General features: G+C 37.6%; 1 protein-coding gene across 1 annotated transcript in view; it reads left to right on the top strand.

Annotated features, from left to right (window-relative positions):
- mnat1 (MNAT1 component of CDK activating kinase) overlaps nt 1-19,915 on the top strand; it is a 44,450-nt gene that overhangs the window by 8,395 nt on the left and 16,140 nt on the right. Inside the window, exons 3-7 of the mRNA XM_042338268.1 lie at nt 2,295-2,368; nt 3,549-3,652; nt 5,605-5,745; nt 6,789-6,914; nt 13,351-13,472. Of these exons, the coding sequence (XP_042194202.1) occupies nt 2,295-2,368; nt 3,549-3,652; nt 5,605-5,745; nt 6,789-6,914; nt 13,351-13,472 (567 nt within the window). The remainder of the gene's footprint in view (nt 1-2,294; nt 2,369-3,548; nt 3,653-5,604; nt 5,746-6,788; nt 6,915-13,350; nt 13,473-19,915) is intronic.

Genomic DNA, 19,915 nt, shown 5'->3' with positions numbered 1-19,915 from the left:
GAGCACACTGGTACAGGCCTGAGAGCAGGCATTTGGCCACCCTCTCCGTTGGGGAGTGTTGCATAAATCCGGGGGCCTAGATGGGGTTGAGAAAATCAAATCAGCCACTCCACTCTGTTTGAATAAATGCTTTTGAATGTCTTTATTAAAGCATTAATTAGTGAAGCCATGTGATTTAGGAATACAGTACTTAAAAAACACCAGCAACACACACATTCAAACCTGTTTAATTGGGATCCAGAAACATTAGATTAGCCAGAGCGATTGCTTGATTTTCTTCAAGATGAAAAGCAGGCGAAAAGAAGGCTTTTCAACTGTGTGCAACGTACAGTAGTTCTGAATTCACATTCCATTTAACGGTAAAAATTTATTCTGCAATGTGGCTGGATCTGGCTAGCAGTCAATATTAAGCAGCAGACAGGCTGAAGTAACTGATCAGAGGCTGGGTCTCGGCTTGAGATTTGAGCCCGTGGAGGGCTCCAGTGTGCAGATCTGTAGCTAAAGCACTGGAGGCCGTATTGAATCATAAATACTCTATTGTAAAATGTCGAGTAAATGTTCCTGCGATACAAATGGATGTGTTTCTTGTAATAGAGTAACTATTGTACATATTTATACTAACAGTTTAAGTTCTTACAGCCAAGCCTTCAAAGTAGATTCTGACTGAGCTCCTGGTAGAAACAACATTTTGAGAGTTTACCACTTTAAAAATTGAAAACAGTTGTCATGGTTTATTTTATTGATGTGCATGGTAGCATTTGGTACCAATAACAGCATTGCTCTAAGGTACTGGGAAGTCTTGTTGTGGTAAATATAACACAGATTTTACTGAGCGTGAAAATTCCAAGGAGAACCCCATTGTAACATGCTTCAACATAGCACTACCTCGTTCAAGCTGCACGTACGGGTAAGTAATGGACTCCGACCATCTGTGAGGTCAACACATGACGTTAGTCTACTTAAAGGGTGCTATATAAAGGCAAGTTGTTTTTAAATGCTCCATTTTCAGTAAATGTATTAAAATATCATTCTGGTCCTGTCTGAATCTTAGCTCTTAATTAGTTTTTCATCTTAAAGCTTCAATAGTTTTACTTAAATTTTACTTACCTGAAGTCGAAGTAAAAATATTGAAGCTTTAAGATGAAAATCTATTGTCGGCCATTGTGTTTCCTTCAAGAATGAGGACCTATTCACCCATCTGTATAAAGGGATATTTTCTATGCTTGACAATGCCGTTCCTTTCTGCCCTTAAAATATGCTCCAATGTCCAGATTAATTTTCCTATTATGCTTTTGCTGAATGATTACCAAGCCTAAAATTATAGTTATTTGCTATTTAAAATCTATTATACTTAAGAAGTAAATATCTTCAATCCCTAACAAAAAAACTATTTGAAATATGTTGCACTGGATGCTTGATTATCCTCTTTTAATTTTTTTGTGTCTTGTAAATAACATGTAAATAAAATCAGCGTAAATGTGCATGTAGAATGCCAGGCAGCTGTTTGTGAGTGAAAAATGACTGCTCTCACGTAGCTGTCAAAGGTAATAATAATCACATCCTGATTCAACGGAACCTGGGAATGATTAAACCATTGCCCCATTGCCCCCGGGTCTCGCGCTGCACAGAACCCATTCCAAGCAAAGGGGAGGTTTGCCCTCTGTTTGAAGTTGGTATGGATTGATTTAGCTAATTTCAATTATCCATCATGGGGGTCCCGACTATTCTGGTGGATAATCAAGGTCCCATTGCAAGCTTTTTTGGTGCTTCCCCATGACAGAGAACGAAGGAAATAGGGTATCCTTATTGCCTGGTCTAGCATTTTGTGGTTGTGATTAGACTTGGAGATTTGGATGTTCATCTACTTAGACTTGCAAATGCTACTAATTTACCTTCCCAGCTCAGAGTAGATCAGCTGACATCCTCCAAAGAGCCAATCACTTCAAGGTAATGACTCAAACAATATCCTTTCCAGACATCAATATTGATATTCTGAAAAGTTGATGAAGGGTATTCCTGACATAAGACCTTTGGTCACCATTGTTCACCTATCTGGTAGGTTCCTGAAATTAACTTGCTGGCATTTCCTCAACACATTGAGTAGAATTTGAAATGAATTGAAAAGCTCTTTTACAGATCCTGATTTCTTGATGAATGAAATCAACAATGGAATATTGTTCGTCACATTGTACTTAAAGATAAAGATCTTGTTTTTATAATCTATAAGATTTATATATTAAGAAAAGCTTTTTTGTAAAAAGTGTTGAATGACTTTGCTCCCATTGACCATACAGATACAACAAAAGAGAAGAAGACTTTCCCAGTCTCTGTGAATACAATGACTTTCTTGAAGAGGTGGAGGATATTGGTAAGTCCAAAATACGTGCAAAATTTGATCAGTTTTTGAAAGCTAAAACAAGCTAAGCAAAATATTTGAGCTGGTCAGTAATGCTGAAGATTTGTCCTGGAAGCAGATAAAAGTATACTGCCTGTTTACAATACTAGACTTGAGCTCATTGTGTCCTCTTGTTTGAATGGGATCTCTACAGCCCATTATTTTGAAGCTTTTAAACACATTTCCCCGCCATGCCCCACTTCCAGCAACAACAACAAATTGCATTTAGATAGCACCCTTCACACGGGGTAGCGTCCCGAAGCACTTAGAGTGCTTTCCTCCTCCTCATCCACTTTTTTTCAATATAAATTCAGCGCGTCCAATTATTTTTCACCCTTTTAGGCCTCAAAATGTATTTGTCAAAGTGGCATCTGAAGGGATTTTGATAGCTTTGCTAATTTACACACTGTGCACAGCCAGTAAACCCAACCTAATAGTGCAAAACCAGACCAAATAAGTTATTCACACATTCCAGATGAGAATTCTGATTTCAGGACTGCAGGTCTCCAGCCAGAAGTGCAAAACTCTCAGACATGTCTGGGTTGTTTTATATATTTATTTTTGACAAATAAGCTTCCAGATTCCACATTTGAATGTCATGCAGCTGAAGACAGATGTGGGGCTCTCTTTCTAACACTCCTTATTATAATGTGGATTTTGGCTTGCTCCAAAGTCAATTGACCATAACTCAGCTTCTATAACGGCACAAGTTCTTAACAAAATTGCTTTGCCACCTGTGTACAAAATTCTAATAGCCGACATATTTGTAAAGTTGAACTAGTAACGACAGAATGTCTGGAATCTGAAGCAAAAGTGGATTTTGGTTGAACACCGAAAAACAAAATAAATATGATAAATATGATCATTGATAGTTTAATGTTATAGTATTCAACTAAGAATATATTTGAATATCCTATTCCTATGTCCTAATGGTGAACAGCGATATGTAACTTTTAGGAAGCACTTTAAAATAATAGAGTGCTTTTCGTATTCTATTATTTTCAAATATTAAAACACGTTTCATATCTTCACGATTGAATTCTGTCCTTCTTTCTTCCAGAAATCCTTATAACATGTTGAAATCACAATAATGAGTTAACTTGTGAGTTTTTTTTTGTTGCCATATTTACTGTGTGCCAAAATATTTTTACAGTTTATAATATGACCAACAATGTGGATTTGGAGAATACTAAAAGAAGAATGGAACAATACCAGAGAGACAACAAGGAAGTTATTTACAAGAATAAGATAAAATTGGTTAGTTAACTATAAAATGTTTGCTAATTAATTTTAATCTATAATACTTTTGTCTTGATTTATTTCTGGTTCTTGCTATGTGTCCCTTTGGCTGCCGAGTGTCAGTTGTGGTTCACTCTTATTTTTACAACTGCCAAAATCCTACAACAAGAATAAAAGGACTTTCTTTGTTTTCTGCATTGCTAAACAAAGTTACCCAACAGGTTCAGTTAATTTTTTACCCACTGAACGCCAACTTTACCTGAAAGAGGTTTTTAGGGTTGTGAAATGATTTGATAAGGTGAACGTTAATGGGCTGTTTCCACTTATTGATGATCCAAAATGAGAGGGCATATGTTTAAAATAGCTAGTAATACCGTACATCCAATAGGGAGTTTAAGAGGAATTTCTTCAAGTTGAGGGTGATGAGATTGTGGAACTCACTGCTGGAAGCTGTGGTTGAAGCAAAAAGCATCAATGTGCTTGAGAATAAATGATGCAAACAGAAGGTGAAGGAGAAGGCAACAAGGGGGTATTAAAGAAGGTAATAGGAGTCTGGGCTCCTGTGGCATATACCCTAATTGGCTCAATTGGTAAATGCGCTGATTGTTGTGGTACAGAGCCATATAGAGGAGGAAGATCATCACAGATTCCTGATTGGTGTTGAGTAAGTTCATCTCAGCAACCAGCAACTGCTGCCAACAAAATTGGCCTCAATATCTCTGGGCAAGGGAGGTGAAATGCCAGAATGCCTATTTCTAATCATGTTCTAGGCAGGGTGTGTGTGCATGTGGATGTCAGATAAACAGTTTAGATCATAAGACGTAGGAGCAGGAGTAGGCCATTCAGCCCCTTGAGCCTGCCCCGCCATTTAATAAGATCATGGCTGATCTTTTAACCTAATTCCATTTATCCGCCCTATCCCCATATCCCTTAATCCCTCGATCCTTTAGAAGTTTAGCTCAGTTGTCATGCTCTCCTGGCTTACGCAGCTGAGTTGGCTTCCATCGTTTGTTATTTAGGTTCGTAAGATCCCTAGGGCAAGGAAGTGGTAACTGTACATTTGTCTCCAGCATGAGTCACCTTCAATTGAGGAGGGGAAGAGAGTCATGCAGGATTTTATGTAGAAAGTGACCGCATGCAAATACAGATTCTGAGCAGTGATTTAGTTTACAATGAGAGCAAAGTAAATTCAACATTTGATTGTATATTAAGTAGAAAGTCTGATAACCACACTAATGGAATATGGTTGTGGAACAATGAGGTTACTAGACTTGAAATACAATGCACTGTGTGTTAATAGAGTACACATCCACCAATGCAAATACTAGTGATTCCTGAGACAACTAATCCCTGTCGATCAAGAGTACTGGCTAAAAACAAATCTCAAAATTACCTCTCTTCTTTTCCAATTTACTTGCTAATCATTAATTCCCCAAAAAATCACTGATCTGGATGGTATTTGGTTGTGATCTGCTTGGACTAACAATGGTATATTATGTGTATAATAGTTTGCCCAAAAATACAAAATGGTGACACATACAGGTCTACACAAGATAAATACATATGGTGCCTATATATACTGGCTGATTAATGGCAAAGTTTTCTTTCCCATTGAGAGTGGGTAAAATGGCCTTCTAATTGGAAATCAATACTTGATCTTTCAATGTCATGTCCACTGTTGTTTCAAGAGATACCGGGGCTCCATGTTTTGCACTTTACTTAAAATGTGTCATGTTTGAATGTGTCCAACCTCGTAAGTCCCGCCTCAAAACCCTCCTCTTCAACCATGCTATCGGTCACCTCCCTTCACCTCCTCTCCCTTCTCCCTCCCTGACCCCAGCTCGAGTCTGAAATGCTGTACACTGTCCAGTGCCTTGGGACGTCCTCCCAACGTGAAATGTAATCTTGTTCTTGTAAACTAGAGTTTAATCATCCTTGCACCCTTCAGTGAAGACCCTCTTGTGTTTTAGACTCGGGAGCAAGATGAGCTGGAAGAGGCCTTAGAACTTGAACGTCAGGAGAATGAGCAAAGACGGTTGCGTTTACTAAAAGAAGAACAAATGCAACAATTGGCAAAAAAGAAGAATAAGCAGGCTCTGTTGGATGAGCTGGTGGGTGTGCACCTGAAACCTAAGTCTTTTGTTGGCTTTTTTTTTGTCAGCCGGATGGCTATCACTTGTGGAAAGCCATCCTCGTGCTTAGGAATATCCAAACCAAACCAAGAGTTCCATGCATTCCACCCTCACATGTAAATTACAATAAGTAAAACTAATACTTTTAGTGAGTAGTTCAGCTCAGATGTTCAGAGTTGCACAATGGCCTTGGACCTCTGGGACTTGGGTTTGATTTCAACCCAGAAGGCATCAGATGATCTCGCCCTCTAGCCATTTATAATCAAATAAAATTTCACTTCAACACCAGTTTTCTGCAGTGCTGCGATGTGTTCTCAGGCTCACCTCATGTGGCTTCATTCTCTGCTGCAAGCGAGATCTCAGCACATTGCAGGTATTCAGAGGGCATTGGATTCAAACTCGCCTTCAAGGTCAGTTTTTGGACCTATTTTGAGCTCATTTCTCAATACAGAATGATGTGTGCAACACTGTTAAACATTGTATGCATTGCATTACATCCACCAGATGGGGCTGTAACAAGAAGTTAATTTAATGCTAGGGTTTAAATATTTAGGGAAAAATTAAAAATACTGTAGTGTCAAGAAACATTCATTATTTTATTGTGCAATTTAACTTTACTGAAAACAATTTTTTTAATGTTCAAAATGTAGCTCAGGAAATGGACAAATGAGTTTGCATCACTACAGAGAATTCTGTAATACAGGTAATAGGCACAAGTTCTAAATTACAAAATCTAATGGTGTGTTGAGCCTTCAATTTACACAGTTCTCCAAGAACTGACAAGCTTTTCAAGATTTTAGATAGTGAGGACGGCAAAACTGAATTCCAATACAATGTATTAGGAATGTTGGTTTGAAAGTTTCAATGCAGTTTACAAAGAGCAAAAGTAATACTGGTCACTGTAATAATTGGTTGTAATAATGCAGTAACTATATGTCTTGACAAAGGGAGAGGTGGAGGGACAAAGAAGAAACGTTTGTGGTTTTGCCTAAAACCCAATCTATTGTTGATGTGTTTGGCAGGAGAGTTCTCAACTGCCAGCCAGCATGCTTTTGGCTCAGCATAAGGACCGGACTGCACAGTTGGAATCGCAGTTGGAAACACAACGACAGGTCAAATCCGTCACGTTCTCAACAGGCATCAAAATGGTAAGGGATTTTTCCGTCTTGTGTAACAAAGCTGTATTCAATCAGAATAATGTTGCACTGGACCGTTTGATTATCTAGATTTTTAATATACAATACATGAATCACTGTACAAATCCTAATTAGTCTGATTTTTTTTCCTTCTTCGAAACTACTGAATGTACATATGGATAGAATTAATGTTACAGTTCAGCAATAAAGCATTACATCAAGGGAAACATGATGCCCATGTACAGCGTTAAAATTTCTTATCCTTAAGGCAAGAGGAAAGCACCTTCTCCTCCCCCTTTCCCCCCTCCCCCCAAGTCTTTAATCCTTTTATTTTTTTGTTCCAGGTAGTAAACAACAATTGTTTCAAACAAGACCATCATTGTTTCGTGAAATTTATTTTTGTGAGTTTAGATAGCACTCAGGTTTCCATTTTTGGTGGTACCCATAAATTGCTGCTCTGAAGCAACTAGTACATGATAATTTATTAACACATATTGCCTTATGTAGTGCTGTGCATGCTCAGTTTCTGGGGATTGGAAATCCTGGAATGAGAAGATCACTTTGACCTGGTGCTGCAGTGTCTTGATGTTTTTAGGAGAGGAAGAGGGGAAATTCTTTTGGGGGGTGGGGTGAGTATGAGGGCATTGTAAGTCTCATAACTAAAATGATAATCCAATAGAAGCAACTAAAATGGTGGCATCTGTTAGTGGAATGGTGTGGTGATGGAAGGGCAGGATGTAACTAGAGTAACAATTGTATTAGTGAACTTGATAATGAGATGTGTGGCTAAGGTAGTGCAGAGATGATGTTAATAAGGCTATATATTGACTATCAATGATATCAAGACAAAAGCCATGACCCTGAGCGCTGCTTTCCCAGAAGCTGTTATAGAGGCTTTCTGCTTTTAAATGGACTCAATCTGATTTCAGGTGCCTGGGTGTATAAATCACAGGGGGATTTCAGATACTTTTGCAGAGTGCTTTTCCCGTCCATTTTCCTTGCCCCAGCTCGTCAGAATAATATGGCTGGATAGATGGTGCCTCTGATAGTTGCTGAGTTCAAGAGAAAATGGCACACTTTGGTTAGCAACAATAGCATTCCGCTTCTTTTGGAAGGATCACTGCACATTGATACTGAATATTCAAGTAGATTTAAATGATTTTTGTAGAGCGCTAGGACATTTTGTTCATTCACATCTTTCGTGAAAGCAATAAAAAGAGCATTTCAATTCTATAATACTTTCATAATCCCACCCCACCCCCTAAATTAACATGATACAGGTTATAATAATGTGATGCAGACATATGGCGACAATGAATCTTGATCCAGATCTGTGATCTTGCGGTTCACTTTAATGCTTGTGGAGAAGCCTGAACTGGTTCGGTGTCAGTGCCCACCGGGAAAGTTCATTCCTTGTAGGGAATGCAGCTGTTTCACTTCTTAAAAGCTCAAAGTCATTCTCGCTTTGAGACGACCTTTTGGAGCAACTGCCTCTGACCTGTGCTCGAAATCCACCACACGAGTCAATCAGGAAGGCAGATAGATGATTAGAGAAACTTTGAATAACTTTTAATGACCTCGAATTCATACATTTTCAGATGGCATTAAAAAGGTTTCTTTTGGAGTTTCTTTGGCATCAGCTGGTTGCTTAGAGGTTTTAGTTTTATCTTTGTTTCACTCATTTTTAAGCTTATGGTGTAGGTTGACATCCCCAGCACAGTGTTGGGGAAGCACGTCACTGTTCGAGGTGCTGTCTTTCACGTGCGAGGTCTTGTCTGCCTCTTCAGGTGGCAATTAAAAAAACCCTAATAATATTCAAGAAGAGAACATAGTTTCTCCCAGTGTCCTGGCTAACAAATCTTCCAGTTAAATTGATCGTTCAATTCAAGTTATCTGCTGTGTTCACCTACAAATAAAGTCACTATACTTAATAGTGATTACTGTGAAGCACTTCAAGACATTTGATGTGATAAGGCACTATATCAAATGCAAGGATTACAAGAATGGTTGAGGTATCTACCTTGTGGTTTTTCTCATTGCTGGCTAACAGTGAAAATGACATTGAATCTGGTTTTGGATGAAAAGACAGCTTATATGGCGTTCGCTAAAGGATGCATGATTACAAAGAATCCTGCAAGGTGTTGAGATGTTCCAAGATCATCAAATACTGTATTATGTGGAGGAAGATGTTTGGGTTGTCAGTAGCAGTTATTACAGGAGTTTGGAAATCCCCACAATAATTTCAATTGACATAACTGATGCGAGCTTTAATTAATGGCAAAAATCCAAATTCTGACTGCCTATTGGTAACACAGAGGTTTTGTTCTGGATGAGTTTGAAGTTTTCTGTGTAGTGCTTTGTGACCTCGGGCTAAACTGCAGTTTTCTTAACAAAAACACATCAACAAGTTGTGGTTGAGTTCAGATAGATTGCCAATTCGTTTGAGTAATTAATGCACACTGTGACTAATACAATTTTTTTATATACCAGTCAACCTGGAGTAAGTGCCCCACCACCCCATTTTAGCACTTCATCACTTATAGTACTCGTGTCCTGTGTATCCAGGCTGACTGGAAGCATTTTTTTTCAATAAAATATATTTATAAATAAATAGTTTATAAAGAACAATCCAGACCCCATTGTGTGAGAAGCTTCTGCATCTCCATTAAGGTAGGGGTACCGAGGCGTTTCTGACACCTTCATCTTCAGGGAGTAGTTTCAAGGGTGTGCTAGTCCCAGCTCTGCCACCCTTTAACTACAGAATGGTGAGCACTAACATCATCTTCGTTAAAGCTGAGGTATTGTTTTATAGTTGGTGTATTAATAGGCTATAGCCTTAGCTATTACATTTTCAAATCTCAAATCAATTTATTTTATTTCAAACCATCTATTCCCAAAGCACACTGCTGTCAGACAGACACAAGAAGGTGAATAAAGGTGGTTTGCAGCAATCGAATTGTTGAAAGAATTATCGATGTCTATAAAGTTTGGTTGTTAATTTAATTAAAATTTATCAAAAATGTATATATTTTTGGACGTCCTATTTGTTTGCATCCATTCAGCTGATTGTTAGATCATTAGATTTTACAGTGCTGTTTGCCATGTGATGAACGATATGTACTGTATAAATGTGGCCCCTTCTTACCCTCCCCCCATAAATATGAGTAGCTCTTACAGCTATAGGGCTGTGTGCCAAACAGAACAGGTTTTACTTGTCTGTGAAGATTTATGCCACAGTGCAATGCATGACTGTGTTTGCATAGGTCGTTTCAGAGGTCAGTAGAATGAGAATATACAACAGTGCTTAAGCCATTTACATCTCGTCTGTGCAGCATAGAAAGCTCAATGACAGGCAAAACTCTATAAAACCTACTGTTTAGGTGAGGTGGTTCAAGATGATGTTTATCAAGTGACCTTAATCTGAAAAAAAATGGAGATCAGTTAGAAACTGATTTTAGAAAAAGTTTGATGTACTGGCAACTAGCCAGATTTTGTTTTGGGGGGAGTAGTGGGGGCGGCAAAGGACAGAATACCAGGATTAATTAGATTTTGGGAAGTGTGGCAGCAAATGTCTGATTGGCATCAACATGTGCCATGGCAACTGGTGCAGCGCTAAGTATATGTACAAATGCAACTTCAACAAACCTCTCAGTATATAATTGTACAGTAATACATTTTCCATCATAACAACTGGATTTTAACCCATACAGCATTAAAGCTGTCATTTGCCACCCAACACTTGACACTTGCACACTCGACAAGGTCAGACCATTGCCAAAACTAAGAGGTTGTAATCCAAAACAGTAAATTGAAAGAAATAGAGGCAATTACACAGTAACCAATCTACAGGAATTATGCAGAAAACCAGTTAAGTTTTTTTCTCTAAGAGTGATTCCCATTGAGAATCAGTTACGCTTGGTAGATCCACATTTTTAAAAGTGTCAGCAGAAAGTAATAATTTACATTTCTACAACAGACAGTTTGAATGCAATAAGCAGTGTTTAAGCTTTAAGGTTTTGATTAATGGGGTGGAAAAGTGGATATTAAAGCCTATTTAGGAGTCATTTTGTTTGAGTGTTAGATGATCGGGTCGTGCAACATTGATGGATTCCTCCTTGTGAATCACTTTTGTGAATCAATTTCTGAAAAAAGATCAATTTCAAGGCATCACAAATTATGTGCAAGAATTTCCACCTGGGTCTAGATTTACTCTATTTATGTAGCATTTTAGAACATGCACAATTTGGTAAATTTGAGTTCAGTCTTATCTTTGAAATCAGTTTTCTGAGGTTCTTAAAATATCGCAGTGTTCCTCAATTCCTATCGTCCTGGCCCCTCCCTTCACTCAGTGTGCACTGGCTTGGTTCCTGTTCTCCATCCTATATGCCCCACCATCGGTGGATGGGCAATCAGCCTTTCTGCCCTCACTCTCCAGAACTCCATTCTGTAGACCCTCCAGCACATTCCTTTCGTAGCTCGTTCAAGGTCTGCCTCAAAATCTACCTCTTTGACTGTGCATTTGGTCATCTTTCCCCTGAGCTAAAAAGTCTATCAAACCTGAATAGTTGTACCTTTAGAAACAAGATGTAAACCTATTACTAGGCAGCAGTGTTTGAAAGTGCAGTTCTCGTGCCACGTGTTCTAAACTGAGCATTGGTCCAGTTTTTGGTAGCAAATAATATGACACTGTGCTAAGTTTGTGTGACCTTGGTATAGCGAACCTGCTCAAGGCACAACAAGGGCAATATTTCTGTATTTAGGCAAACTACAAGTCAATAAAAATAGTATGATATTGCCAAAATACTAAATCTAAGCATGTTAGTTGTTTTTTATTAATGTGACCTCAAAATAATTTGGGGCAGATTTTCATTTTTTTAAAAAAAAGTTGAACTGATAATGATAGGTTGTCTCAATACGCTTCATGGGATTTACTGTAAAGTATAGTAACTGTATTTTCTTGGGGAATGCAGCAGCCAATTTAAACATAACCAAATCTCACAAACAACCATGAAGTGAATGATCAATTTTATCTTTATTTTTTTATGGGGGAATGTTGGCCAGGACACTGGGAGAAACTTCCTTCATTTTTCAAATTGTGCCGTGGGATCTTCAACATTCACTTAAATGGGCTAAGGGATTCTCAGTTTTAACATCTCATCTGAAGGATGGCACTTCCAATAATGCAGCACATCTCCAGCATTGCATTGGAATGTCAGCCTGCAGTTTCTGAGTTCAAAACCTCACATGGGGCTTGAGCTCCAAATTTCTGACTCTGAGGCGAGAGCGTTACCAGGCTGACACTAATCCGAGGTTGCCTCTAAATTATTTGTTTTTTTTTATTGCCCGTCTCTTCGCTTTAAGAATTGTGATGCCTTTGTGTTCTCGGAACATTCTGTTGAACGGTTTTGTTGTTGCAGCTGTTGCAGGTGGTTGTTCCGTCAGTGAAAAAAAACCTTCACGGAATCAGAGCTTCTCTTTGCACCTCCCCATCCCCCATTCCCTGGATCAGTTAAATGTTCGCAAACCACCTACACATTACAAAAGCTTTGCCACCTTTTTAATTAAGATGCTGTGAATCCCAAACTAAGGACAGACAATTTTAAATTTCTATTACCATAATATTGGTTACCCTTTTAATGGTAAAAATCTGTTTTAATGTGCTTCACGGTTAAGTCAGTTACTGGTTCAGCTAGCTAATCGAGTCATCAGCACGCTTCATTTTATTTCCTAAAAATAGCCTCCACCTTGAGATAATGAAAGTCAGCATCAACTAGCGAACAAATATTAATTGTTGCAAGATCATAAGAGAGTTTTGGATGAATAGGTATTCGGTCCATTTAATCTCATCCTTCCAGAATACATACTCTACATATTCTATTCTTACTTCCTATATACAGCACAGGGTATTTACCTGTATTGAACTTTGTTTGCCAAGTCAACCTATATGCAAACCCTATCAAGCTGTCTTTATTTTGATCTTTGCTGACTCCTCTTGATTCCATAGTTTTCAACTAAAAGAGTGTGATCTGGAAATATAAGGGTTGGGTTTAATTGATTGTCCAAGAACATTCAAACTTATTTTTTTTTAAAGTTCATCAGTTTATTGGTATAACTATATCTTTGCTGCAAATGATAAAAGCAGTTCAGTGTCAAAGACCACCTCTGAATTTGGGCTTTCAAAATCCTATTTGCTGAAGGTACTCTTAAGCAAGTAGAATTAATTATCTTTCTGGCAAAATGATTAAAAATTACGTGTGCGGGTGTGTGCATTCCCCGACATATCAACAACAAAATTACATGTGAAGTAATCTGCCATGTTACCGTTAAATAAATTTAACTGGAACTGCATTGTAGTCCAGCTAGTTCCCTGCAACAGATGTAATGTGGAACACATATTTTTTGGTACATTAAGAATTGTTTAATATTCCATGTCTTATTGTGTGAACAGGGTCAACAAATATCCTTGCAGCCACCACCAAAGATAGAAGAGGCATTATATGTTTACCAGCCAATGCAAGTGGAGACATATGGGCCTAAAGTTCCAGAATTTGAGCTGCTCGGGAGGCTTGGGTAAGTTGTAAATTCACAGCCACGCAGGCCTAGTGCTTGATGAAAGCATCATGACTTACAAAAATATCTCTGTTGTATATACTATGACTATTTAATCCACTGAGATTTCCTCTTTTAAGTCCCTATTTGTTTTGCAGAACTCGATTGACGACCTGTTTTTCTACACTTAGTGTTCAGTCCTTTGACCCCCACCTCACGTGATAAAATACAGGTGGCACTGTACTCGGTAGCTAGTACTGAAGTGCGGATAACTCAAAGCACACGGATAAAAAATAATAAAACAGTGCTGTATGAAATGCTTCTATGGAAATTCTAAGCATACATTACAAAACCAAAAATGTTTGTGCCTGAAACCTTTTGGAATATTTGCTCCATTTTGCAGTAATTGTATTCTGCATCTTAAAAGTTTCCAGTGGTTTGTGCTTTAACCCTTTATAGCGTAGCTTCAAGCCCTGCGTTGCAAAGAGGCACAACCAAATAATTTATTTATGGGCTGTCAGATTGCCACTGACATCATCACTCCCTTTGTGAAGTGCAGTGTGCAGTGACCCAACAAACTGGAAGATGGCCATTTTTCACAATGATAGGATTTTGATCACGCAATTTTGATTTTCAGACAAAGTATTTGTTCTGGATTAATCTACCACTCTATCAATATCTCATTCCAGCATCAAGCTGATTCTCAAATGTGTCCAGTCTCCAGGAACACTGCTGGATTTACTTTTGAGGAAAAACTGTGATATAAAAGCTACTTTTCAGTAAGAAAAAAAGCTGTTCCGAACTAGAAAATGGATAGGTGTCAAGGACAGTGTCCTTGAGGGGGGCAGATTTTAAGTCTGGGATTGCAGCCCAGAGCCTACACTTTCAACAGCTGTGTAAGTGCTAAATCAAATGAAATTGGATAGTCTCAATGCACAGCACAGATGTGTCCACGATAAGATACAAATAGGTATTAAATTGATTGTGTCACTCGCAATACATGTTTCTGATGCCAGTTCATGTACAAAGTGACATCTGTTTCTAAAGGGTTTGATGCTCCAGTATTCACTCTGCTGAGAATAAATTAATTGGGGTTCTGTTTTGGCCAGATATAATGTATTTGCATTTTATAACCAAAACTTCTATTCAGTTGACTGGCTTGAGCAGTCTGGTCAAGATAAATGACCCCTGTCTAATTTTGTTTCCAGTTATGGAAAGAACACAAAGCTGTGTGTTCTTAATAGGTTTCGTAAATATGTGTTCTCTTAAAAATTGAAGTCTGTCACAGGTAAATGTATGGTATAATCTTAATTTATAGCAGAGCGGAATTACTTCCCTGGACACAAGTCCATGTTTACTGTGGTGTGTTTGGCAGCATTGGGTCGTTGATTGATATTATGAAAATCAAAGCAGCAGTAACCATAGTTATTTGTCTTGGCTTCTAACCACATTAACTGCATTAGGTTGAATCAGTCTTTAGATTAAATTATGTGCTAAAGGCCAGTTGGCATGCATTTTACAAGTACCCAACCATGGAAGCTGTTCTTTTGAACCCTAAAGACTTGTCAAAACAGCTTCCTGTTATCATTCAGAAGCAAGGCAAGCAACCCAGTGTTGTTTAGTCTCACAAAAATGCTCAAGAGAATATCTCTGTAGACAAAAGAATTATTAAACTGTATATCGGAATGAATATATCATTCATACCCTCTAGGAAGAATCCATGCATAGATCATTATAACATATTATCGTATAACAAGTAAGACTATTTGAGTCTTAATAATACTGTTAAGCAGTAGAATAAATTTGACTGGCACTTTACAAAGAGATTGGAACATTCTTACATTCACAATGTATAATTTGCGCTTCTGGCTTGAAAACTACCAGCTTAAACACCTTTAAAGATCAATCACTGTCAAAACTAAAGAAATTACTCTAATATTTCTGATGTATGACATCAAAATCGAATTGCGATGAAATGCAATGCCTTTGTACTGCAGTGACTTTGTTTTGTAAAGGTTAGTACTGTACATTGCAAAATGAGGATTTCAATATTGCTTTCAGTGAATGATTTGTGTGTAATTTTGAAACCGTAGCAGCCATTCCCTTGAAAACATTTTTTTTAAATTAGACCAATTACATCTTAATCAAGAATAGCTCAGATTTAAAGTGTCATGCATCTTGTTGATATAATAATCCATGCATTTGATATAACGCCTTATCACGTCTTCGAGGTGTCTCAAAGCACTTCAGAGAATAAACTATAAAGTGAATTGACTGTGTATTTTGTGGTCGAAATATACAACACGTACAAACGTACTTTAAAAGTACAACACGGAGAACAATTTCATGAGAATTGAGTGTTATGTGAATGTTTTGAGTCTTTCACAATGAATTTTGATCTTCAAAGAAAATGTGTAAGTTTTACTAAATTACTGTGTACTTTTCCCTTGATACAAAGTCTTAACAAAATTCCTTTAACAAGAAAGCTCCATTCTCCCCTTTCTGACGAGTTCTAACATTTTCGGTTTGTTCTGTGTGATGTTGAAACAAGCTTAGTAGAGCATAGAGCAATAAAAGACTTGTCAGTCCATCCAGATTACTCCTTCTACTGACCGCATAAAACCTAACCTCACCCACTGTGCTGAAGTTCTCCAAAATGTCTGTTACTTAAATGATTTATTATTTAACAGCTCTTTCAGGCTGGCAACACCCAGCCAATTAGACTAGCCTCTGGAGCTGGAAGGGTTAACACTACCTTTTTAATATATCTTAATTTGTCTGTTTCTCTTTGCAATACTATCAGTTACACTCGTCATCAAATTTTCATAGTTGGCTTGTATTTCAGCTTGCAGGGTAAATGAGTTCCATGCTGCAGAGGTAGATCCACTTTGTTTTGTCCAGTATTCAGAAAGGACAGCGCCCTCACAAACTCCTTCCTTGGAAGAAAATTTCCATTTTTGGAACGTTTGAGATCTATCACTGCCACAAAAGACACTGATTCAGGTGCTATATTTCAAATGTGATGTGAAACCAGGTCCCATCTGCCTATTCAAGTGAATATTAACCTGTGTCCTGCCTTAAAGTCTCTCTTTGACTCTCAATGGTCACCTCCCCCTTCTCCCTATCCGAAATCCAACCCCGTCATTGTTAAGAGCTCCGAGACATCATGCTATGTGAAGGGTGCTATACAAATACAAGCAGTTGATGTTGTTGAATTGGGAAAACCGCTTATTCTACTTGCTTCTAGAGTTGCTAAAAAGTATGTTGAATGGTAGGTGACTACCTCAGGATATAAAAATACATTGAGCACATTGTTCAGTGCAGCTCAGGAATTGCTTCTGAAAACTGGTTTGGCTCTGGAAATAACTTGTGATATAAAAGTGGAATCAAATGCAAGGATTATTATTAATTGCCTTTTGTGTGGTTTTCCTCATACTTTGAATACAATTCGATCTTTACATATATAGCTTTGTCCCTTCTTCTCTCCACCCCACCCCTTCGTTATTTCTTCCTGAGGCAATTTGAAGCTTATTAAATACATTATGAATTATTAAACTTCCTTCTTTTCAACTTTGTCTCTCTGCTGCCTCCTCCAGTCAAGAATGTAGTGTTGTTCAGAATGTCATCTTTTATTTACAGTGGTAATGATGAGGCCACCTGACCAAGATGGTTGGTCCCTGTTGGTGTCATATTCTTTTTAAAAAATATGTGCTGAATGTGTCTTTTTATCCAGAGGTAACTATTCAAAAATGAGGTCATTTAACAAGCAACTGATTTTTTAGCAACCCAGCACATAGATTGATTCTGTTCTCTATGGATAGACATCTGAGTCTGGAATGACAGATATAGTGTTTCACTTGACTGGCGAGCAGCCACTAATGCATTAAAAACCGGTCGTCCAAACAAATGGCTCACCGCCAAAGTCCAGAGTGGCAATAGCATAACCTTGTCATCTGTCCTCTCTAGTTTACTTTGTACATTGTGCCTTTTTTTAAAAAAAGTAGTTAAACAAGATGAAATACTATTCCACATTTTGTTCCTCTTGTTGTTACCGAGTAATAATAATAATAATCCTTGCATTTGATATAGCGCTTTTCACGTCTTCTAGACGTCCCAAAGCGCTTCACAGAATATACTGTAGAGTGAATTTGACTGTATATTTGTGGGCGAATGCGGCAGCCAATTGCGCACAGCAATGTCCCACAAACAATCATGGATTGAAAATAACCAATTTTATTACTGTTTTTTTGGAGAGATTATTATTAGGCTCTGTGTGGAGTAAGGAAACTTGCCCAAGGTTTCTCCCTCTGCCTGGAATTGAACTCAGGTCTCTCACTTGCAAAGCGAGTGCTCTAACCACTGAGCTACAGGACTCCACAGTCCTGTACCTAACCCTAAGTAATCCCAAATTAGGTATAGGTAACAGATGAGGAGTATAGCTCTTTACTCTGTTCCTAATAACATGTGTTATACCTAACCTTGGATGAGCTTGGACAATCAGTCACATCATCACTGTGACGTTTTGTTTTCTCACAATCAGTCACATCATCCTTTTTGTCTCTATATGCATTTAATTCTTACTTCATCCTGAATTATGGGTCATTTTCTGTTGACTTGATGTCTTGAGTCTGCCCTGAAATAATTTCATATTAAAAAAGCTTATTGTGTCCCATTCTTATGTCTGTAAATGTTAATAGTTTGCTTCACTGTCAGTAACATAATTATTTTTAATAAAATTCAGTAATGTTTTACAAACATTTTCCCTTAGAAGTCTTAAAGCAACCTTTATTAGTGCCAAATCTTTGTATATTTATGATTTTTAAAAAAAAACCTTAACTGGAGACTAAAGTTCAAAGATAGATAAATAGTTCCTCATGTGTTTTTTTAAGGAAAAGGTCTTTCTATATTTTAAAAGATCTGCAGTGGATATTGTTGCAAAACAATCTCGTCATTTGCTTGAATGCTTATAAAGAAAATTTAGTTTGCCAGTACCAGTAAGGGAGCTATAAAATTATTGTCAACCCTGTCAAAGGTAAGCTAAAGACTGGTGGCATATCTGTGTAGTCTGCCCTTGTACAACAATACATTACCTCAGTAAGTATAGTTGCAGTAATGTCAGTCGATAATAAGATGATAATAATCTTTGAATCTGATATAGCGCCTTATTACGTTTTTGAGACGTCTCAAAGCGCTTCATAGAATATACTGTCAATATGAATTGACTGAATATTTTGTGAGTGAAACAGATACTTTGTTCTGTTTGGTAGAAATTAAGCTCTAAACATGGCTGGAGGCCTGATCTTGGAGGTGTCTGGGCGATGTGATCTGATTGATACCTTGGCCTTTCTTGATGAGCAGTGTTGGGCAGCAAGAGGCCAAAGCTTCAGCCACGGTGTGAGGACAATAAACATAACCTGTTCATTTATGAAAAACTAATTATTTAAAAAGTAGGGTCTGAAATTGCTTTTGAAGTTAAATAGTTTGCCTATTAACTAACATTCTTATGGAGAAATGTGAGGCCTATGTTAGAGGAACCCACAAGTGTTTGGAGTGCTTCACAACCTCAATCTGTGAACTATTTTACAAGGAGTGAGAATATAAATGTTCTTCTTGGCTCTAATTTACTACCGTCAGTTATTATGATTTGCATAGGGCCTTAGGATTTTGTACTTTGTCTGAGTTTCATTTTTGCTTACCTTTAGTTCTAAACAAATCTATTCCAGTTATGCTTCATGAACCTTTTTGGTGAGTTTATTTTATATCGTGGCTTTAAAAATTAGACCAATATTGAAAAATGGACTATTCTTCTCAACATTACATGAATTTTGCTTCATTGTTGATGTGATATTTTAAACCTCTTTGACACAGCAGCTGCACAAAGAAAATCTGGAAAGGAAAGGGTATTATGCCAGGGCAAAGTTCTACAAGTTATAGCACTTCATTGAGTAAAACATCATTTAGAAATAAATTCAAACCATTTGTGTCATTTGAAAAATGCACTGCCCTTTCTTTTGTACTTTGGTTTGGCTTGGGACAGGAATATTTTAAAGCTATCAGAAGAGCCTGGTATTTTCAAATTGCCAGTTAAATCACTTTTTGCAGTTGTAAATGTCATGCAAAGCAGTGGCATTCTTAATGCTCCGCTGTTAAATTAATGACAGTTAAGTGTAGGAAAGACTTTTTGAGCAGACTTCTCTATTAAGTTTTGAAGGATATGTTTCTGTAAAATGTCAAAATCAGGTTTTGTTTAATAGATATTTTTAGTGATGTAACAGTAAATATTGCCAGTCTGTCAGGGCATAATGGGGCCTGATTAATGTTTTAATAAGCGGTGTTATTCCACTTTATGATGTGGAGCTGAAATGGTTTCCTGCACCGAATGACAGAGCAGCAGGTGTGCAGATACAATTTTTTATAAGTCATTCAGAATTAAAATGATGTTTTTCAGACAAGGTTTATTTAAT

The sequence above is a fragment of the Callorhinchus milii genome, unplaced genomic scaffold (genome assembly GCF_018977255.1).
Source record: "Callorhinchus milii isolate IMCB2004 unplaced genomic scaffold, IMCB_Cmil_1.0 Scaffold9, whole genome shotgun sequence".
Lineage (NCBI taxonomy): Eukaryota > Metazoa > Chordata > Chondrichthyes > Chimaeriformes > Callorhinchidae > Callorhinchus > Callorhinchus milii.
Note: the sequence above shows the minus strand (reverse complement) of the source record. Positions and strands in the feature narration are given on the sequence as shown.